The sequence below is a fragment of the Bos taurus genome, chromosome 24 (assembly GCF_002263795.3).
Source record: "Bos taurus isolate L1 Dominette 01449 registration number 42190680 breed Hereford chromosome 24, ARS-UCD2.0, whole genome shotgun sequence".
Lineage (NCBI taxonomy): Eukaryota > Metazoa > Chordata > Mammalia > Artiodactyla > Bovidae > Bos > Bos taurus.
In genome coordinates this window covers 19,833,623-19,857,141 of record NC_037351.1, presented here as the reverse complement: position 1 = coordinate 19,857,141, position 23,519 = coordinate 19,833,623, and the positions used below count along the sequence as shown (strand labels likewise).

At 42.8% G+C, this 23,519-nt stretch overlaps 1 protein-coding gene across 5 annotated transcripts in view; it reads left to right on the top strand.

Annotated features, from left to right (window-relative positions):
- KIAA1328 (KIAA1328 ortholog) overlaps positions 1-21,700 on the top strand; it is a 426,147-nt gene extending 404,447 nt beyond the window's left edge. For all 5 annotated transcript variants that reach the window (XM_024984413.2, XM_005224052.5, XM_024984414.2 and 2 more), the window contains one exon: positions 11,939-21,700. In XM_024984413.2, the coding sequence (XP_024840181.1) occupies positions 11,939-12,149 (211 nt within the window). In that variant the 3' untranslated portion in view covers positions 12,150-21,700. The remainder of the gene's footprint in view (positions 1-11,938) is intronic.
- The last annotated feature ends 1,819 nt before the right edge of the window (positions 21,701-23,519 follow it).

Here is a 23,519-nt window from a genome sequence, read left to right as displayed (position 1 = left end):
TGTACCACATCTCCTTTATCCATTCATCTGTCAACTTCCCCATGTCCTAGATATTGTAAATAGTGCTGCTCTGAGCACTGTGGTACTTGGGTCTTTTTCAGTTACGGTTTTTTCAGGGTATATGCTCAGTAATGGGATTGCTAGGTCATATGGTAGTTTGATTCCTAGTTTTCTAAGGAGTCTCTATACTGTTCTCCATAGTGGCTGTATCAATTTATATTCCCACCAACAGTGCAAGAGGGTTCACTTTTCTCCACACCCTCTCCAGCATTCAGGTTTTTTATGATGGCAATTCTTACTGGTGCAAGGTGAGGCTTCATTGTCATTTGCATTTGCATTTCTCTAATAATTAGTGATTTTGAGCATCTTTTCATGTGTTTATTGGCCATCTGTACATAAGAAAGATTATAAACAAATATTCCCTATAAATATAGATGTTTTAAACACTAATCATACAGATCTAGTTTAAGAGTAAATATAAAGAATAATTCTATGCACCCAAGAAGAATATATTCTAAGAATTAAAACATGGTTGCTATATATTTTGGAAGCCTGAAATAGAATATATCTCAATAATATATCAAAGATAAAAATATATATTATAATTTCAGTCTATACTTAAAAGTTATTTACTTGGTAAAATTAATTTTTCATTTCTGATTTTAGTAAGCCAAAAGAGAAAACACTTCTTAATGTAATAAAGAATATCTAGATGGGAAATACTTAATAGTGAAAAAAGTAGAATAATTCCTTTTAGATCAGAATTGTACAAAGGTGCCTATAAAAATTGTAGTTTTAGCATTTCCCTGGAAGTTCTAGCCAATACAATAATATAAGAAAAGTAATACAAATATGGGAAAATAGATAAACCTTATGATTATCTATATTCAATATAACTGTTCACCCATAAAACCCATAAAAATCTATTGAAAAAATAGTCTTAAAAATTAAGAGAGTTCAACAATATTCAGAACTCAATTACTGTAAATCTTGATACCAACATTAGCTATTTAAAAAATACAATGGGTAGGGGAGAGCTCATTTATAGTAGCAGTGAAAAAACTCAGAAATGTCTAATAATAAACCTGGAAATTTATGGAAGCTTCCTGCAAATGTATTTCCTAGCTAAGATGATTCATTGAACACTTTTATTTATCTCTGCTATTTCCTGAGATGCCAGTAAGATGAGAGTAAATGAATGTATTTAAAGGTGTAAATCCACAAAAGAAATGGGAGAAGAGTCATCATGTACCAGAGATGTTTATACATTTTGGAAAATGGAAAATGAATGGAGGATTAGTAACTTATTAGACAGGACAGAGGAAGCTACTGCAGAGAAAGCACTGAGAAGCCTTTACAAATGAAGAGAGAACTTTGAAAAGTTTGGGAATTAGAAGCAACATGAACAATAAACAGTGGTGATGTGGGGTAGAACTAAAAATAGATGAGGTGGACTTCTAAAGCAAGAATCCAAAAACCTAGTAGTCCTGCCACAGTCCAGGTATGGAATACGAGTCCCAGACAACAGGCTAGAGATGAACTCTCTGCATAAATTCAGTAGAGAAGAGAAGACTCAGAAATGGTGTGGACTTTGGAAGATTTCGGGTAGCCGCAATACAGGAGATATAAGCAACACAGGTTCAGTCCCTGGGTTGGGAGAATCCCCTTGAGGAGGGCATGACAACCCACTCCAGTATTCTTGCCTGGAGAACCCTATGGACAGAGGAGCCTGGCGGGCTACAGTCCAAAAGGTTGCAGAGTCGGACACAACTGAAGTGACCTAGCACGTACAGGTAGCACTGAAAAGGGGATGAACTCAAAGTCTACAAATGGAGAAAGGTCACCCTCCTTCCCTGTTCCAGATGTAGACCAAATCTCTCTCCCAGAACACTGAAAGTCTCTTCTCTAAGAAACTTAATAGTCCCAGAGAAAAGATGTCCAAATTCAGACATGAAATGGTGCACCCACTTTGGAGAACAGTGTGACAGTGCCTTAAAAAGTTAACCGTAGAGTTTATCATCCAATCTTTAGGTGTCCACCCAAGAGAGATGAAAACATATGTTTACTAAAAACACATACATGACTGTTCAACACAGCACTAGTCACAGTTGCCAAAAGAAACAGCCCAATATCTATCATGTGATGAACAGATAAATAAAATGTGGTATATCCATGAGTGTGTACATGCTAAGTCACTTCAGTTGTGTCTGACTCTGCGACCCTATGGATTGTAGCCTGCCAGGCTCCTCTGTCCATGGGATTCTCTAGGCAACAATACTGGATTGGGTTGCCATACCCTCCTCCAGGGGATCTTCCCGACCCAGGGATTGAACCCGCATCTCTTGCGTTTTCTGCATTGCAGGCAGATTCTGTACCGCTGAGCCACTGGGGAAGCCTGGTATATCCATATGTGGCATGTTATTTGGCAACCACAAGGAGTGAGATAGAGAGTGACTGCTGATGGCTACAGGGTTTCTTGGGAGGGGGCAGGCAAGGAAATGTTCTCAAATTATGATAGTTGCACACTGTTAAACTAAAAAACACTTGGCTGTAATGATTTAGATAGGTTCACTTTTCTGTATGTATGTTTTACTTCAGTAAAGCAGTTTAAAGTTTATAAGGAAGCAGTCAACCACATTGAATTCTGGAGAGACATGTAAAGCAAAGACTATAAAATGTCCATTGGATTTAGCAGCACAGAAGTCATTGGTGAATTTGCTGAGTTCAATTTTAGTAGAGTAGTAGAAGATGAAAGCCAGGTTGGAAAAAATTGGGAAGTAGTGTGGTTATGGAAATGTGTAAATGTCTTAAGTGCTCTTAGTTATCTAGTAAACAGGAAAAGATTGAAGGTTCTAGAGTGGAGAGTCAATACTAAAAGGTTCCTGAGAAGTACAGATGGAGTGATTAGCCGTAAGAGAAGGATCACTTCCTTTAATGTAAAAGGAGGAAATGATAAATGCTGAAACACTTGGAAAGTGACAAAGGGAAGACAGTTTTTCTTTTATGACCCCTTTCTCTGAAATGGGAAGCAAGACCATCTGTTTAGCCTAAGTTGTGAAAAGGGAAATGGGAAGAGCAGAGCAGCTGATTAGAGAAGCACTGTAGCTCTGTCAGAAAACGTTTAGCACCCACTTAGAGTTAGTGACTGGGAATCTATATTGGATCTGCTGTTTGTATGTTGGCTAGTTTCTTTAATCTTGTTTTTTTTACACTAAGTTTACCAACTATAAGTCACAGAAAAGGCAGACATTTGGTTCATGCAGTGTTATGATTTTGCCAGATGTCGGGGATGGATAAAAATACAGGGGACGTGTTTTTAGAAGCATTGTCAAAAGAGTTTTGGGAATGCTAGGCTGTGAAATTCAAGTTAAATAAGAGAGAAAAGGGTTGGGAAGAATGTACGCTATTAACAGTCCCACCAGGACAGAGATTTGAGCTGTCTTGTTCACCACTTTGTTCCCAGTTCTTAGAACAGTGATTGTTTGAATAAATTGTCCATTGAGACCAGTGGGCAGAGATGGTAGGAGTAGCTGAAAAAACAAGCTTGAGGGTAAGATGTAGGCGTCAGGAAGTAGTGGGATGTTTGAATTACTCAATTCAGAAGAGAGGCTGTTCACAAGCTCCAGGATATAAAAAGAAAGATTTGCTGAGAAAATCTTTTTTTTTTTTTTTCCTTTTTTGACCATACCCCACAGTTTGTGGGATCTTAGTTCCGTGACCAGGTATTTAACCCAGGCCCATGGCAATGAGAGCACCAAGTCTTAACCACTGGACCATCAGGGAATCCCCTGAGAAAGTCTTTGACCTGAGAGATCAAAGAACTAAGAGTGCTGGTTGAGTGCCATTCATGTAACGTTGACATTAGCAAGTATGATGGTAACAGTTGAACTGAAGGAGAAGACTAAATCAAGTGTTACCATCATGATTGAGAGTGAGTGGGTAGATGAATGACATAGATGCAGAAAGGTTATGGGTGGCACAGCAGATGACAGGATCCTCAGAGCAGTAGGAGTTTAATGAGAGACCAGGAGAATAATGATCAGAAAGCAGAAATGGAAGCAATGATGGTCCAAATACTACCTCTTGACCCTAAAATTCATAGGGTACATTGAGTATAAACAGTTCTTACTGAGAAGAATATAGGGGAGGCATTGACCTCAGCAAAGAGCCAGGTTTTAGTTAAAACAGGGGATGGAGGAAGTACTCTAAGAAGAGAACAAAATACAGCTGAGTATCTCATAAGACAAAAGTTCCAGAAGCCCTGGGAGCATGGGAAGTGTTGGGTAAAAAGAGGGTAAAACTATAAAACATCATAGGGATAGCAGTGCTCTGCTAAGTTGGGATGAGTTGGAGTGGAAAATATCCTATGGGCATTGACTGATTTAAAAAGGAATGAGAGATACAGCTGATTGAGTCTCAGAAGGGGCTTCCCGTGCAGCTCAGCTGGTAAAGAATCTGTCTGCAATGCAGGAGACCCCAGTTTGATTCCTGGGTTGGGAAAATCCCCTGGAGAAGGGAAAGGCCGCCCACTCCAGCATTCTTGGGCTTCCCTGGTGGCTCAGCTAGTAAAGAATCTGCCTGCAATGCAGGAGACCTGGGTTCAATCCCTTGGTTGGGAAGATCCCCTAGAGAAGGTATCATTACCCATTCCCGTATTCTGGCCTGGAGAATTCCATGGACTGTACAGTCCATGGGGTCGCAAAAAGAGTCAGACATGACTGAGCAACGTGTTTTAAAAAAAAAAAAAGTATTAAAGTAACTCAGAAGACCTTTTACCTAACCTAAGCTGTCTTCAGTAGGGGATTGGTTAGCTCAATTAGAGTGCATTTGGGAGACAAATTAACCTGAAGTCATGAAAAATGATATCATAAAAAATTTATATGGAAAAAATATTCTCAACATTTTAAGTGAAAAAATAGTTTACACAGTGCATATGTATATTATCTTTTTTACAAAAGGAAAACAAGAATAGATGGATGAGTAACATTTTCATAATGTTTGCATATGTTGCAATTTTTTAAAAGACTGGGTTTTCAAAGATTGAAAAAGCTGCCTATAGAGGAAGATGCTAAACTTAAGCCACAGAACCACTCATTTGTCAACAAATATTTAGCTCCTGCCCTATGTCAGATCCCATTCTTGGCCCTGGAGATAATAACATAAACAGAATAATGACCTTATTCTCATCACTGTTAAAAGAGAAAAGCAAATAAGCAAAATCTGAGCGAAGAGTGTCCGAAGGAGAGAATTCAGTGCATACACAGGCCCAGAGGTAGGAGTCAAGCATAGCAGCAGGTTTGGGGCAACCCTGAGCAACTAGGTTGGTGGAGAAGAACAAGATTTGGAGGAAAAAAGAGAAGAGTTCTGTTTTGATGCCTGTCACACCACCAAGTGGAGATACCAGGCAACAGTTGAGTGTATGAGTTTGGAACTTGAGAGCAAGGTTAATGTTAGAGCTAGATACATTTAGGAGTCATTGACATTGATGTTATTAAAAGTCATGAGGATGAATGAAATTATCTAAGACATGAGAGCTAAGGATTAATCTCTGGGACATTTCATCATTTAAAAGAAAAGAGCAGAGAAGGGTAATCGGGAGAGGCCTACTGAAATCACCAAAGATAAAAAAAGAATGAGAGAGGAAAGCTCCTGCATCACGCTTAGCTTTCTACCCAGCGCAGCTTATGGGAGGGACTGTGAAATTGTTTCATTTCCTGGCCTTGTGCTTAATATCCTCAGACACCATGTCAGACCATCCCTTTCTTAAATTGGTGGCACGGAGCCAAGTCAAAGCTTCAGAGGCTGCATCCTGCCCTGGATGTCTAAATGTCCTGCTAAGTCAGAAGCAAACAAAACTGGGAAGAGAGCTCTAGGAGGACGGATTCATTCCGGTATGGCCAAGTTCAGATTGCTTCCTGGATGGGACCAGCACAACAGGCCAAATAAGCCTTCTGCGTGACACGTCTCCATAATGAAACTGTTCAAGTCCACCTGTGTGCTTAGGTGACCCGTGAATCCTGGCTCTATGAGGTGCAGAGGTAGGAAAGGTCAGCATCACCATGCCTGTGGTTAACGTATAGTCTGATTTTTTCAAGGGATGGTATTTTATCAATTTGAATAAGTTATATGTCCCTTTACATTATTTGAATACAAAACGTCCCCATCGGGGTCGGGCCAGGGTAATCAAATCCTGTCACATGTCACCTCAGCAAACACACTGCTCTTTACTGGTAGTTAGTACAAAATACCATGGGAATTCACTTTTTATTTTGCTTTATTGCATATATAGTTCTGGCATAAAGTTCAGCAACTTCTCAAGTGTTGATGTTTAATATAATCCTTGCTGTTTTGTTGCTTTTTAATCTGCCAGATTATTTGGTCTTTCCTAATAGCAAAAGTACTATGAAAACATTTACTGAACAAAATCAGCTGTGAGCTGTCACTGAAATCCAAGTCCCTGCCTACCACAGACTTCTTGGTTCTTCTGCCGCCGTGTAATCCATGACTGAATGTGGCTTCAGGAGAAATAGAATTTTTATGATGACAGCAGACCCGTGAAGATAAGCCTTTGTACTTTAAGGTAGATGAAATTGTTGGTGAAGACAGCCCCGTTGAATAGGAGTATGGCAGTGTTCACACTGAGTTACAACTAATCCTACTATACTTTTAAAATAAAATATAGTTGGAAACAGCAACCATTTTCTTCTTTTACTGTTCCTTTAGTTGCACATCTTGTTTAACTTGATGGAAAGATTAAAGATAAACTAGTCTAGGAAGTCGAGGAAACTGTGTTAAAAAAAACACTTGGCTCTGCCACTCAGTTGCTTTGTGACTGCCAACAGTTGACTTCTACTTCTCTGGACCTAAGTTTCTTTATTGGTAAAATGAGAGAATTATTCCAAATTATATTTCAGACCCATTCTTCAGTGGTGGGCATTACTGGCATTTGGCAATACCCAGTTCTCCTCTCTTCCAATCCATGACTGATTCTGGCTAACTAAATGTAAGAAGTATTATGTCACATCCTATGTGGCTGTGGAGAATCTTTGTAAGATTCTTCAGCTTCTCTTCCCTGCCAAGACAACAGAGAAGCTCACGTTACCTTGTGAGACAGTGGAGTCACTGTCTGCCTACACCTTCTTTGAGCACATAGCATAAGCATTCAGATCAGATCAGATCAGTCGCTCAGTCGTGTCCAACTCTTTGCGACCCCATGAATCGCGGCACGCCAGGCCTCCCTATCGCATTGGATATATTTAAATTGTATTGAGCCACTGGAATTTTGAGGTTAATTTGTTACTGCTGCATAACCTAATTTATCCTGACTAATACAGCGGATCTAATTCTCAATGCTGTTGTGGATCACTCTATAAAGATTTTTTTACTGTATTGTATTTGAATTAAAATACTTGGAAGAAATTTGAAGCCCACAACTATTTTTCAAATGATTAATAAGTTCAATCAGTCTTTAAACTCAACGTCTTATTGTTACTCTGGATTTCAATTTGCATCTCTGAATTGATTGATTTCTGGTATAATTCCTAATCCCCAATTATTTTAGTTCTATGTTTTAATAGAAAAGGCAGCTGGTTTAATTTGTTCACTTAGAATATGTCTCCTTATTTTGTATACAACAAAAACTTGAAATTGTATTTAAAAATAGGCTTCCCATTGTTTCTGATTTTAAACTAAATTAATCGTCTATATGAAGAGATGAATATTAGCACAACATTGTTACGTGCCTCCAAGGAAAGTACAAACAAAGCCTGTACCTTCAGCATGAAGTAGGTCTGTCTTGCTTGTAAACAAACTTTCTTAGAAGCTGGTATCCAACTCACTCACTGGCTTGCACCCTAAATAAAGATGTTTTAGTTGAATGCAGAAATCATTGTTTTGAATGACAGAAGCAATTGTATTGAAACATTGGCTTAACGCTATGTGAATAAAAGCTGCAAAAAAATTTCTTCTAAAAAAGAAAATTTTCTGCTAGAAAGGATTTCAACTTATAGATTTTTATACCATAGAAAAAAAATATGACATTTCCATGCCTGAAATGCTAGTCTGATTTTGGCTGAGATGTAAGGGCCAGGTCAGCTATATAACTTACAAGATCAATGCAAACTGAAAATCTTTTGTTCAAAAAGTAGGATTAAAAAATGCAGTTAAAGGTACTAAACCAAAAAGTATTTTCCTTTAGGAAGAAATTTTAATTTCCTTTAAGAAGAAGGTAGGAAAGGGACCTGAAGAGACATTTCTCCAAAGAAGACATACAGATGGCTAACAAGGACTTGAAAAGATGCTCAACATCACTCTATCAGAGAAATGCAAATCAAAACTACAATGAGATACCACCTCACACCAGTCAGAATGACCATCATCAGAAAGTCTACAAACAATAAATGCTGGAAAGAGTGTGGAGAAAAGGGAACACTCTTGCATTGCTGGTGGGAATGTAAACTGAACAGCCACTATGGAAGATGGTGTGGAGACTCCTTAAAAAGCTAGGAATAAACCACCATATGACCCAGCAATCCCACTCCTAGACATACACCCTGAGGAAATCAAAATTGAAAAAGACACATATACCCCAGTATTCACTGCAGCACTTTTTACAATAGCTAGAACATGGAAGCAACCTAGATGTCCATTGACAGATGAATGGATAAAGAAGCTGTGGTACATATCTACAATGGAATACTACTCAGCCATAAAAAGAAATGAATTTGAATCTGTTCTAATGAGGTGGACAAAACTAGAGCCCATCATACAGAGTGAAGTAAGTCAGAAAGAGAAATATAAATATCGTATACTGACACATATATATGGAATCTGAAGAGATGGCACTGATGAATTTATTTTCAGGGCAGCAGTGGAGAAACAGGCATAGAGAACAGACCTATGGACAAGTGGGAGGAGAGGGGGAGGAAGCTGGAGATGTATGGAGACAATAACATAGAAATTTAAAATACCATGTGTAAAACATAGCCAATGGGAATTTGCTGTATGACTCAGGGAACTCAAACAGGGGCTCTGCCACAGGCTGAAGGGTGGGGTGGGGTGGGAGATGGAAGGGAGGTTCGGAGGGAGGGGACATGGGTATACCTATGGATGATTCTTGTTGATGCGTGACAGAAAACCACAAAATTCTGTAAAGCAATTATCCTTCAATTAAAAAATTTTTAAAAACAGGTGATATATGAATAATATCATAAACCTACAGTTAGCAAAAAATTGTATTTTGATATAATTTTATATAATATAAATAATAATACTTTATTAATGTGATAACTTGGTTGATCATAAAATTTTTCTGGTTCACGTTTCTTCAAATTCATTTATTAGATCATCAAAGTTTATACTTTTAGCAACTTTAAGTGATATAATTAAAAGCAGATTAGTTGCTCTTGGCAAATGAAAGATCACATATAAATTTTGGTGATTTTTAATTTTTAGAAGGATCTTTCTGCTGATGCAACTGACACTGGAACTGTTAAGAATATTTTATGGACTGTGACACCATTTGGATAGATTTCTAATAAATTATTTCAAAATATAAATTTTAGTATGTCTAAAGCTGATGCTTCTTATGAAAAAAAAATTTTTTTAAGATTTACCTCTTCATACACATTAATTTAATTTAAATTTGTAAAATACCATTTTGATGTTTTCTCTACCATTTCTTGTAACTTGTAGAGGTCATGCAAGAGACCAAAAGTCACCTGGTGGTTTGGAGATAATTCAGAATGCCTATTATGCTTTCTATTACTGTATTTTAAATTACAAAGAAAAGTGAAATTTAAAACTACTCATTTATCTGTTCATTTGAAGCTTCCTATAAAAACAATGTTCTTTTCCATCAAATGCAGTAATCTTTATATTTAATTTCTGTTTCTCAACCAGTGGATATTTGCTTTGCAACAATGCAACAGCGTTTAACACCGGAGATTCTAAATGCTTCAAGAATCCTAGTGTGGCTGATATGCTGTGTTGCAGTGTCCACATGCGTGCTTTTGTTTTGTAATTTACTGGCGTTTATTGCCTAAGCTCTGGCAGTTCTTAACTCCATGCTCAGGCCAGAGAGCTAATATTTTCACCTTGGGAATAAGCTCTGGGAAGAAGGCCAGCCAGCCTCCCGCCAGTGCCACCACCACCGCCCCTCTGTCACCGTCACCGTGACTCATCTGGGCCCTGCACCCCCACCCCCACGCTGCTCTGGTGTGAAGGTGCACACAAGCAGGAGCCGGCGATCTGGCATACACACGGTGCTGTGGGCCAGAACCCACACACACGTGCCCGGGATATCTCCTCTCTCACGTGCATGCTTCCGTGTTCCATCAGACTTTATTTCTAATAGACAAGGTCAAGGATAAGATCACTAAGAATTTCAAGACAGCCACAGCAGAGCACTGAACCATGTGTGGGGCCCTGTGCAGCTATACAGGTCACACATGCTCTGCTTAGGCCTCATGTTCTGTCCATAGAAATGATTGACCCCTGTGAATGAATGTGGAGGGAGATCCTTTGTGCGTTTGGCTTCCAATCCTGGGAAAAAAACAATGAGACATGGGTGAGGGTGTTATCTACCATATAATTTGTTTCTCTGCTTCTAAACTGCTCTAAGTTTACTTTTTTATAAAAATGATAGACACCAAAGCTCTCCTTCTTTAGAGGGATTTCTTTAGTTTCAAATAAGTGTTCCTTTTCCAAGATTCTCGAGAAAGTAGGAGTAGCATATCAGGAAGGAATGAGCGTTTATTGAGTACTTTTCACATGTTGATTTATTGTTGTTGTTCAGTCACTAAGTTGTGTCCAACTCAGTGACCCCAAGGACTGCAGCGCGTGTCCTTCACTATCTCTTGGAGTTTGCTCAAATTCACGTTCATTGATTCGGTGGTGCTATCAAACCATCTCATCCTCTGCTGCCCCCTTCTCCTTTTTTTTTTTTTTTTTTTTCCCTTCTCCTTTTGCCTTCAATCTCTCCCAAGCATCAAGAGACGCTTTCCAACGAGTCAGCTCTTCACATCAAGACCCAGATGGTGGGAAAGATAGAAGGCAGAAGGAGAAGAGGGCAACAGAGGATGAGATGGTTGGATGGCATCATCAGTTCAATGGACATGAATTGGGCAAACTCCAGAAAACAGTGAGGGACAGGCAGGCCTGGCATGCTGCAGTCCATAGAGTTGCACACGACTCTATGGACACGAAGAGTTGGATACAACTTGGCAGCTGAACAACAGAAACACTCTGCATATAAGTTAAATAAGCAGGGCGACAATATACAACCTTGTCGTACTCCTTTCCCAATTCTGAAGCAGTCAGTTGTTCCATGTAAGGTTCTAACTGTTACTTTTAGACCCACATACAGGTTTCTCAGGAGACAGGTAAGGTGGTCTTAAAGAGAGATTTTAGCAAGTCTCTCTGACTGCAAAGACTTTGAGAGGCAGCTTTAAAAGTGCCCTGTGTGTGAGTGCTGGAAGCAAATGCCCTGGGTTCAAGTCCTGACTCAGCCCGGTAGTGGCTCTTGCTAGACGAGTTACTTCTCAGAGTCTTGGTTTCTTCATGTAACTAATGGGGACCTACCTCATAGGGTTGTGTAGAGGGTTGAATGAAAGGAAGATTCATGTAAAGCACTGAGAACAGAGCCTGAAATCTGTGGCAAACGTCACTACTAATATCGTTGCTGTTACCATGATTACTTTGCCCACTCCACAGTCTCTTTTCACAGGTTAGTAGTCAGCAGAAAACAAGGGCTTAGAGACAGACAGACAACAAGGCCCTTCTGGTGTTTACTTTGCCTAAAGTTCCCAGAGAAGGCCCTCTTATCTACGATGTGATCTGTGATCTGATTCTTGCCCTGGGAAGCCCATCTCTATGGTCTTTTTGGATTTTAATGTTCTGCCGACTTGATCATTTTCTGTCTGGGTTGTATGTGTTACAGGTATGAGACGTCTCTGTTGGATTTGGTTCAATCTCTGAGTCCAAAGACTGCTTCAAAACCCCGGCCCCATCGCTCCAGAGAAGGTGGGTCATGGAATCACCGTACTTGCCGACTCAGTCCTCTGAAATCAACCTGGAACAAGACCAGGGCTGGCAGCACCCCCGAAGACCTGGAGGAGAATCAGATTCTGGAAGATATCTTTTTCATTTGACACTGAAGCACATGCTGCAAAGTTTCCATCAGAAATGAGTGGGTGTCTCTATGTACCGATCTAGGATTTTAAATTATTTAACTGTAATTGTGTCTCTCCTTTCACAAGGACCTATCTCACTAGCATCCTGTTATGTATCGAATTTAGAAATTATTCTAACAACCCAGGGTGTTTCTGATCAGACCAGTCAGTAGGTAACACATTAAGGGTGGATGAGGGTGGAGGGCAGTAGCCTTTCTGTGCTAAGCAGAGATTAGAAAATTAACAAAGAACACTTACTGCATGGCAGAGGCCATTGTTTACTCAGACTCATTCAAGAGTGTTTCCTTTTCAATATTTTGCTGGAAAAGTTTGGCTCTGTTTTGTACACAAGGAAAACCTTTCCACTGAAAGATACCTCTGGTTTCAACATAGCCCCTGTGTAACATAAGCAGTTTCCGAAACATAGACCGTTTTACCTCTCCACCCTGTTTTCTTACCACGTACCTCTTTGCAATGCAGTCAGTTAATTCTGAAGCTGGAGTTGGTGCCCTTCCCATCACAAGCAACACTGAGGGCCAATCGTGAGTCAGCCTCTGCAGTCATCAGCCTGGTAGCTGCCCACCCCATATCCCTAAGTGCTTAATGAGCTGGAAATCCACCCCCCACACTCCAGCCCTTGGAAACAAGAGAGTGCTGGCCCAGCGGAGGCGCTGGCCAAAATGCTTGTCCTCCCATCTGCCATTTCCTTGGGTAAATTAGAGCAGTCTCTCAGTATCTTTCCTTGACCCAAGTGTCTGTCTTATTCACCCTCATGAACTCCCTCATGAACTCCCATCAGTGGCTGCAGGCTGATAGGCTTCCTGGCCTTCTCTCTTTCCCCGTGAAGAGCCAGAGTCCCGGTCAACCAGGCCTTGCATGTGCTCTGCTCAAAGCCACTGTCTCATGGCCCCACAGAACCACCTCCACTTGCCAGATAATGTTCCCCCCTGCTCTCCCACTGGGCCCCCCAGAGAAAGCCTGTGGAAGAAGTACACCCGAAACCTCCATTCTCTGCTCTCCTGTTTGGCAGAGCTCTTGAGCTGGGTTGCTCTGCTTACAGAGGGCTCTAGTGGGCTCTAGCAGCATCCCAAGCTGATGGGCAGTATGATGAGCCTGGTAGAGCCAGTGGATTTAAAACTGTCCAGTCCTTGGAAGCAGGGGGGAGATGTGTATTATTCAGTGACTCTATTTGGTGTAGGGGGTGTTGCTTTTTTCACTCTCCCTTTCACCAACCCCAGACACGAACTGAGACTACGATTTTCCGTTGTTATTAGTAGCCAAGGTCAGAACATGCAGGGCAGCCTGTAATTAGTGAGACACGTGGCTTCCCTGAAGTCTTTATCAAAACTAGATTATTTCAGCCTACAGAAGCCTTCCAAAGCAGCTTCTGTGTCTGGATAAATCCAGATCTCATTGTCTTTTCAGACTGGGCCCTGTCACCTCTGCCCAGCCTTCCTTCACTTGAATCTTTTTGTCCTTTGGAGGAAGGAATGTAGCCTGCCAATACCATATTCTCAATCTGAGGGAAATATCAGGTCAGGACAAACTAGCTGTGGTCATTCAGTTGAAAATTATTGCAGATTACAGTCTTCTCTGAAAGTTCACCCCTGTGAAAGTAATTGAATCAGTGCCATCCCATTCCAAAAGCCTTTGGAAAAGAGCTTTCTTTGGTGTGGCAAAAAAAAAAAAAAGGTGGGGGGCGGGGGTGGTGAAACAAGCTGAGAGCCCTTGGCCACTTTCTCAGTTAAAGTTAGTTCCTGAACTATCTTTCTGTTGCTCCGTGTGTCGTGACCACCTTAAGTGTACCCAGATCCTTCAAATCACCCACAAGCACACTTTCCCCTCCTGGACACCAGTGTCCTCACTGCTCTCTGGAGTGAGAGGATGCCAGAAAGACCACGAAAAGGCTTGTGATGTCTTCAAGAAACTTGTTTGCCTTTACAAGAATCATAAGTAGGCTCTAAACTAAAGGCTTTTGGGGGTCACATGCCACAAAATGGAGTTTAACTGCTTGCTTACCTCTCCTGAATGAGCAATCTGGAACAGCAAAGCTGGATTTTCAGCAGAGCATCAGTCAGCCTGTTCTTCATGTGCCGCAGCCCCCACCAGTTGCCCTTCTCGATCCTGCAGGCGTTTCCTCAGCGTCAGGGCAGCAGGATGTGAATCTGTGTCTGGCCTAACGTCTTCAGTATGAATTGAAAAGCATATGTTAACATTTCAACCTGTGTCTCACTTTGAGATCTATATATACACGTATGAAAAGGTTGTTGTAGAGCCTCGAGGCTTTTGTGAAGCCCAGAGGCGTAACCTAATTGCAGACTAAGCTACCTAGGGAGAGGGTCTGGCACACAGGGATCTGCCTTTCCTCTCAGTAAGCGCTCCCGACAGTGACTGGGAGCACTTACCCAGCCTCCAGCCACTTCCCCAAAGCAAGGCTGGACACGTGCGGGGGATGCTGCTGGTGTTCCCACTCCCCCACCCTGCTTCCCACAGTTCTAGGAGAGAAACGCCAATCAATGTTGGCAAAATGGAGAAGGACGAATGCCGACCGATGCTCCTTAAGTAGGGCCCAAGGTGCGTGATGTCAAAAGCCAAGTCTGCCAAGGGAAAGGTTTTCCTGGCGGTCACCCTTCCTGGAGGCACGCTTGTGTTCACAAACCTGACCTCTGTGGTGGGGGCTTGTCTAGAGCGTCCCGAATGTCATGGGAGGGAGAGGCTCCCTCCTCCTCCAGGGGCACTCCTTTCACTTGACTCTGCTCTCATACAAGAGATTTCCTGGTCTCAGACTCCAGGGAGGGGCCAGGCCTAAGGAGCAGAGCCAAACGAAGTCTGCCATCATTAGGGTGGGGGCTCTGACAGACTCCCCCCAGCTCACCTTCTATCCCCACCTCAGGGTATGTTCTTTTTAATGTGGGCCAATGTTTATATATATCTATATATATACACACACACATATGAGGTTTTATGGTAATAAATTCTCTCTATGGTTATTCTCCCCATGTGGTTTTAATACTGAATTGCTCCTTGAACATCCCTCATCAGATAAGTGGAGTTTAGCTTGAAAACAAAAGCAGAGCCTCGGGTTATCATTTCACTTAGTATTTGTTAAAGCAACAGGAGCTTATGGTCAACTGAAAGAAACCCACATCTTGTAGGTTTCCTGGCTGACTCCAGCTCATGCCCATCACATAAACACTAGGCTATGTGGTCACTAGAATGGAGGATTCAATCTCTGTGTACTGCTGAGAAACTGCTCAGTAAAGAACTGTCTTGGCACTTGGACACAGGAAAAATAGTCCTGGAGGAGAAAATGGCAACCCACTGCAGTAGTCTTGCATGGACAACCCCGTGGACAGAAGAGCCTGGTGGGCTACAGTCCATGGAGTCACAAAGAGTCAGACACGACTTCGTGACTAAACAGCAAACAGTTCGCTTTAGGTACTGGGAAAACATCAGCGAGGGTTCGCATGCCTGAAGTGCTGAGTTTTGAGATTACATCTGTCGATTCAACTAAGACAGCTAAAGGCCCTATCCTGTCCCGGCTTCCCTAGCCAGCTTGGCACCTCCCTCTGAACCAGGGGCCTTTGCAGCTGCTCCTCAGAGACAGAAATGATGAGAGCAAAGTCATCACTCAAATGGCTCCCAAGCTGAAAATGAACTAAGTAGTGTTTGACCCGATTGAAGTAAGATTACTCTTGAGTCTAGGAACAAGGCCTGATCCTCAGAAGAAGAATAAACTGGTAGCCACAGAGCCCACTTCATAAGTTGGTAACCAGCCACACGGTTCCTTAAAGTTTCTCAGATTTGCTATTCAAGGTGGGTTGTTCCTGAGCCCCTAGAGTTCCATTATTCCATTCAGAACTGGAACCTTTTACCCTCTCAGGCTTCAGCCTCATAGCTCACTCATATCCAGCTCCACCACATGCATGCTCAGAATTGAAGAAGCACCTGGAAAATGCCCGGGTCCTTTTCTGTTCTCCTCACCACAATTCCATCACCTTCCAGAGTCACAGAAGTCTGTGGCTAGATTGGACCCTAGAGCCCATAAAATCCATCACTTTGATTTTACAGATGAAGAAAGTTCAGAGAAAAGCGAGCTCTCATATCCTGCCAGTGGTAGGTCTGGCCACCAAGCAGGCACATCCCCCCACTCCACCCCCCCCCACCCCCACTGCGGGACATCACTGCTTTGATGTATGTTCCAAGATGAACATTTTTAAGAATCTCAACTAGGATTGAACATTCCACCGCCATCTCTTGTAAGTTGAGCTTTTGTAGACTGCTTGGGCCAAAGCAGGCAGAAACATAGCATGTCCTTTCTCCAGGGGATTTAGGTTGGTAACCCTCAAGGAGTGAATGCCACCGTCTAGGACTTCTTTCTGTTCATGGAGGTGGAAGCCATGGGAAGATTAAAGAAAATCCCTGGGGAAAAGCTAAATCTCTCCAGGTGGCATAATGGACATCACTGTCTTCTGTAAATAGTAAAGGCTATTACAGCCCTAGTTAGGACTTCTTCTAAAAAGACAGTTGGCAAAACGAGAGTGAGGTCCACCTTCAACTGGCTGGGGGAGGTGGTAGGTGTAAAACCAGTAGGAATGACCTATATCATATGTGATCAATAGGGCAGCCAACTACTTTGGCCATGACCTACCAAAACCCAAGCTTGTCTTCATTGTGGTCTTGGTCAGTTGAGTGGCTCCCCTGGGTCCATCATTGTGTCACATGCTGTTGACCCCACTAAGGAAGAGAATAACAGCACAGGTTATGGAACTAATTGGGCTTTCCTGGTGGCTCAGATGGTAAAAGAATGCAGGAGACCTGGGTTCGATCCCTGGGTTGGAAAGATCCCCTGGAGGAGAGCATGGCAACCCACTCCAGTATTCTTGCCTGGAGAATCCCCATGGACAGAGGAGCCTGGAGTCACAGAGTGGGACACGACCGAGCGACTAAGCACAGCACATGGAACTAATTAGATCTTACCCAAATCTCAGTTATACTGCTTCCTAGCTGATTACTCTGAGGCAATTTATTAACCACACTAAACCTAAATTTCTTAACCTGTAAAATAAGGATGATAATGCATGCCTCATAGGAAGGTTATAAGAGTAAAATTCAATGAGGTAATGTATGAGTTAGTCACTCAGTCATGTCTGACTCTTTGCGATTCCATGGACTGTAGCCCACCAGGCTCCTTTGTCCATGGGATTCTCCAGGCAAGAATACTGGAGGGGGTTGTCATTTCCTTCTCCAGGGGATCTTCCTGACCCAGGGATCGAACCCGGGTCTCCTTCATTAAAGGCAAATTCTTTACCATCTAAGCCACCAGGGAAGCCCTTAATGTATGTGAAGGGCCTAGGAATAGTCCCTGACACATATAAAGTGTTTCACTAGTGGTAGCTATTTCTCAGCTAACTAACAGACTAGATAGGAGACAAAGCTTCATACTTTACATTTTTAATTAATTTTTGTTGAACTATGGTTGCTTTACAATGTTCTACTTTCTGCTGTATAACTGTTAAGTGAATCAGTTATACACACACATATATTCAACTGTGTAGAGTACCTTGTGCTGAACAGTAGGTTCTCGTGAGTCACCTATTTTATACATAGTTCATACTTTAAATTTTTAACAATAATAAAGTGAGAGCTCAGTCCACGTCTGACTCTTTGCAACCCCATGGACTGCAGCACGCCAGGCTTCCCTATCCATCACCAACTCATGGAGCTTGCTCAAACTCATGTCCATCAAGTCGGTGATGCCATCAAACCATCTGACCTCTGTCATCCCCTTCTCCTCCCACATTCAATCTTTCCCAGCATCAGAATCTTTTCCAGTAAGTCAATTCTTTGCATCAGGTGGCCAAAGTATTGGAGTTTCAGCTTCAACATGAGTCCTTCCAATGAATATTTAGGACTATTTCCTTTAGAATTGACTGATAAGCAAGAGTTATCTCAGTAAATCTCCCAGTGACTGGTAAACACTATAGTTTCAGATAGCAAATTGCTGGACTGAGTTTACTTAGAACTTGTGGGAGGAGGCAAAAAAGGAAATAACTGTAACCTGGGCTTGGGAAGAATATCTAAGACGGATGAAGGGTAGGGAGGGACGTGGCGGGTGGGAAAGTGCAGAAGCTGAATGTTCATTGGTGAGAACACTCAAGATGTGCTTTGAAAGAATGCCTCTGCGGTCACAGCTAGTAGTTGAGGTTCCAGACAAGAACACATGGGCACGCACTGAGAGAAATAGGCCAGGCCCAAATTGTGAAGGCTGCTGGATGCCAGGCACTGGAGGTCCATCCTTCAACAAAAGGCCGTGAACTATTTTAGAATCACTTGTTCAGAAATATCTACCATGCAGGGGTGTCAGGCTGTATCGGGGAGCGGGGGCGTGGATAAGAAAGGGAAGGAAGGAAACCAGTACTGCGTGCCTGCTAAGTGCTGAGCAAGGTCTGTAGATGCCTCACTTCATTAAATCCTAAAACTTGGGTGGCAGTAGCCCCCTGTTAGAGATCAGGAAACTGATCTTGGAGAGGTTAGGTGTTGGGCCTCAACTGCTAAGTTGTGGAGCTAGAAAAGGCCTGGGAGACGAGTGTCAACTTCTATGGGTGTGCTCTTTGTACCATACAAGCCTTCCTCTAGACTAAGCAGGTAGCACTTTAGGCTTGTTATGCAGCTGTTGCACAGGTCAGATGAGGTGCTGGGAGACCTGTCACTCCATGCTAGGATTGGATAGAAGGCTGTAGAGTAGAGATGCTGCTATTAGGATCAGGCTTCCTAATTCCACCTCCCAAGATTGGACCGTGGGACAGCCTACCCAGAGGAGAGTTGGGACAGCAGATCAGACAACCTAGGATTCACATAGCTTGCCAGGGACTGAGTTGGAAAGAAAGACCTTGAATGCAGCACTTAAATCAACCTTTCTCTGTTGAGAATGTGCACAAAATGAAGTCAGATTGCCCCTGACTGGAAAGATAAATAACAGAGCATTAAGGAGGAAGCAATGAGCACGGGACACAGAAAGAAGTCAGAACTTGCTCCATTGGAGCTCCCTTCATGGAAACACTGGACAGGAGGGTGATAAGATGCTGAACCCCAGTAGTGGCAACAGTGATATCAAAGAGGAAGATCTTACAGGAAAGTAAGAAATTTCTCTGAACCCACATACTTTGCTGAAGGGAATGTGAAATGGTACAGCTGTCTTGGAAAACAGTCTGTAAGTTCCTCAAAAAGCTAAGCAGAGTTACCATATGACTAGCAGTTGTACTCCTAGGTGTAGACCCAAGAGAAATAAAAACACTGTTTAGTTGCAAAGTCATGTCTGACTCTTAAATTCATGTCCTACCCTTTGCAGCCCCATGGACTGCAGCATGCCAGGTTTCCCTGTCCTTCACTATCTCCTGGAGCTTGCTCAGACTCATGTCCATTGACTCGGTGATGCCATCCAACCATCTCATCCTCTGTTGCCCCCTTCTCCTCCTGCCCTTAATGTTTCCCGGCATCAGGGTCTTTTCCAATGAGTCAGCTCTTCATATCAGGTAGCCAAAGTATTGTAGCTCCAGCTTCAGCATCAGTCCTTCTAATGAACGTTCAGGGTTGATTTCCTTTAGGATTGACTGGTTTGCCCTCATTGGAGTCCAAGGGACTCTAAAGAGTCTTCTCCAACACCACAGTTCAAAAGCATCAATTCTTTGGCACTCAGCCTTCTTTATGGTCCAACTGTCACATCCATGCATGACTACTGGAAAAACCATAGCTTTGACTATATGGACCTTTTTCAGCAAAGTCATATCTCTGCTTTATAATTTGCTAAGGGTGTCATAACTTTCCTTCCAAGGAGTAAGCATCTTTTAATTTCATAGCTGCATTTGCCATCCACAGTGATTTTGGAGCCCAAGAAAATAAAATCTGTCACTGCTTCTGCATTTTCCCTTCTATTTGCTGTGAAGTGATGAGCCCAGATGCCATGATCTTCGTTTTTTGAATGTTGAGTTTTAAACCAGCTTTTATCACTCTCCTCTTTCACCTTCATCAAGAGGCTTTTTAGTTCCTCTTCACTTTCTGCCATTAGAGTGGTATCATCTGCATATCTTGATTTCACCTTGGAATTCATCCAACCCAGCATTTTATATGGTGTACTCTGCATATAAGTTAAATAAGCAGGTGACATATACAGCCTTGACGCACTCCTTTCCCAATTTTGAACCAGTCTTGTTCCATATCCGGATCTAACTGTTGCTTTTTGACCTGCATACAGGTTTCTCAGGAGGCAGGTAAGGTGGTCTGGTGTTCTCATCTCTTTAAGAATTTTCCACAATTTGTTGTGACCCACACAGTCAAAGGCTTTGGCGTAGTCAATAAAGCAGAAGTAGATATTTTTTCTAGAATTCTCTTGTTTTTTCTATGATCCAACAGACATTGGCAATTTGATCTCTGGTTCCTCTGCCTTTTCTAAATTCAGCTCGAACATCTGGAGATAAAGACATATGTCTATAGAAAAAATTTTACATGGATATTCACAGCAGCATTATTTATAATAACCAAAAGGTAAAAACAACCCAAATGTCTATTAGCTGATGAATGAGTGAACAAAATGTAGCGTATGGGTATGTGGAATATTCGGCAATAAAAAGGAGGGAAATGCAACCTGCAACATGAATGAACCTTGAAAGCATTAAGCTAAGTGAAAGAGGCCAGTCAAAAAGACCTCGTATCGTATGACTTCATTTACATGAAATGTCCAGATGGGCAAAGCCACAGGGACAGTCTATTAATGGTTGCCTAGGGCGGTAGGGGATGGGGGTAATGGAGAGTGACTGCCAAAGAGTGTGGGATGTCTCCTGGGGTGATGAAAACGTTCTAAAAATTTATTGTGATGGTTGCATAACTGTGACTATACTAAAAGCCACTGACTAAACTGTACCCTTTAAATTAGTATATTATATGGTATGTGAATTAGATCACATAAAACTGCCACAAGAGAAGTGTCCTGGGGCATTGGTTGCTGGGTGGCAAGGAGTGCTGGGAAGTCACGAGCAAACACCTGATCTCCGAGGCTCTAAACTGGCTCGAGTGAAAGCTTCGATTTGTGAGGTGTTGGGGAGAGCGATGCATCCACAACCGCTCATCTTAGAAACCAGCCTGTGAAGGAAGGAGAGACCGGAAGAGCTGATGGAAGAGAAAGTTCAGACCGGCTACAGGGTGCTTTTCCAAGTTAGAGGGGCCTCCTCTCGATTCCCAGACTGGTCCCCACAGGTGTTACCAAGAATCCCTGAGCAATTTTCATGATTTCAGAAAGTCTGATGGAAACCTTCTGTGTCTGCAGAGAAAAGCTGCACAGGCCAATTGTATTACTTCTTTATGTGGTAATTAATAAGTAAGTAATCTTTATTACTTCTTTATGTTGACCTGGAAATCACTCTGTCAGGGTGTGATACCCTTGGTTATTGTGGGGCGTGGATCACCTCTGATTTGTTGGGGTATCTTTATTATAACGCATGAATCTGTGCTTAATAAACATGCATATAAATCTATATATGCGTTTCAAGAAACTTTCCTTACGCGGGATGCATGGGGAATCATCAAAGGAGCTCCCTAGAGATGCAGAACTCAGGGACTGCTAGTAACAGGAGAGAACCGAGACAAGGATGGGAATAAACTGAGATGGGGAACAAAAATAACGTCACTGCAGCGTGATGATGCGGGAGGGACAGAAAGAGCCAGGAAAGAAGGACCAGAAAGGGAGGAATATGTACAAAACCTTGGGCTTGTGAAGTAGAGGCCAGTGGGTGTGCCAGGAAAGCATCAGAAACTCATGAAGCTCTTACCGTGTGCCAGGCTCTGGGCTGGGCCCTGAGGGTCTTATTCAGTCCTTATGAGATGTAGCCTTTTTTCGTACTTTGAAAAAATTATTGCATGGGGTTCTTCTTGGAAGTCACCTCAAATCCTTAATAAGGAATGAGGCTGGGCACACACATCTATGCACACCTAAAATTTGAGGGTGATGTCACTGGCACCGATAATGAAAATGTTTTAACAAGACTTACCCAAGGTTGTCAGAGCATCGAGTAGAGCATTCCAAATAAATATAGAGTGCAGACTTGGAAACAGGATCGGGAGGGTCATTTCTCATGTCTCTGCTCTCCTACGCTCAGTCTCCACATAGCACCGAGTCCTTCTGCTTATCAGCCTGCCCACTGCTCACTTTTCTAGTACAATGGTCTGTTGGTTGACTTTCCTGTCCAGTGGCCCAGATTCATCCTTACATGTGTGACTTCACCTCTCTCTGCTTCACTCTTACCTTAAATGGGGATCGTAATGGAACCTACCTCACGATGTAGGCGAGGTATTTAATGAAGGTTAAATAAACTAGTGTCTGGAGAGTGCTTGGCAGAAAATAAATCAGTGCCCAGGGAGGGTAACGTGTTATTACTATCCTGCAGAAAACTAGCAGGGCCGTCATCACAGCCTGGCTTACGTGAGAGGTAGTTTCCTATCGCCCTTAGAGAGCCTGGACTTTGAGCACAATGCTCTAGGCTCTTGGTGATTTGGCTCGCTGCAGTCTGGAGACCTCCAGCCCCCTTTTCCCACTCTCTCTTTCTTGACTTCTGGGCTCTGACTGCCGTGGTGAGCTTCCTTTAGTGCCTGAGGGCACTGTAATGTTCATTTCCTGACCTTCTTAGGAGCTCTCTTGGCCCTTGGGCACCCTTTCTCCCTGGGTACACAGTGGCAGTGTGCTGGGTTGCCTATGTATCTGATTCCTCCTGTAGACTAAGGCCCCAGGACGGCCAGACTAGGACGTCAGTCTCATTCATCAATGACTCCCCAGAGTTCTTGCTGGCACACTGCAGGCTCTCAGTGCTTATTTCTCAGGTACATAGATAGGGAAGGGGCATGGGAGGGAGGGAAGACGTGAAACAGAGCTGTGTTTCCGAAGTCCAGCCCTCTTGGCACTGTTCCAGGCTGCTCACAACTCTTCACGAGGGAGAGTGGGGCCTGGGACGCCGCCACTGCACCCCCACACTGATGAGCCTTTTCTTTCTGAAAGAAATCTGAGATTTGTAACTTCCCTGCCTCAAGTGCAAAGGACCCTGCAGTGCTTGCGGGTCAAGGAGCACACCCCCAAAAGAGACACCCCAGGTTCTCGGCACCTCACCCGCATCCCTTCCCACCTCCCCTCCCTCCCTGCATTCTGCTCCCCTTGCCACCCGCAGCCTTTGGGCACCTCCCAAAGACACACTGCTTTTTCCTGCCCGTGTGACTTCCAGGCCCCTCTCTTTCCAATGGATCGTTCCAGACCGGCCTCTGCTGTCTCTGCTGCCCTGTTTTCCTGACTCCTCACCCCCAGGCAAC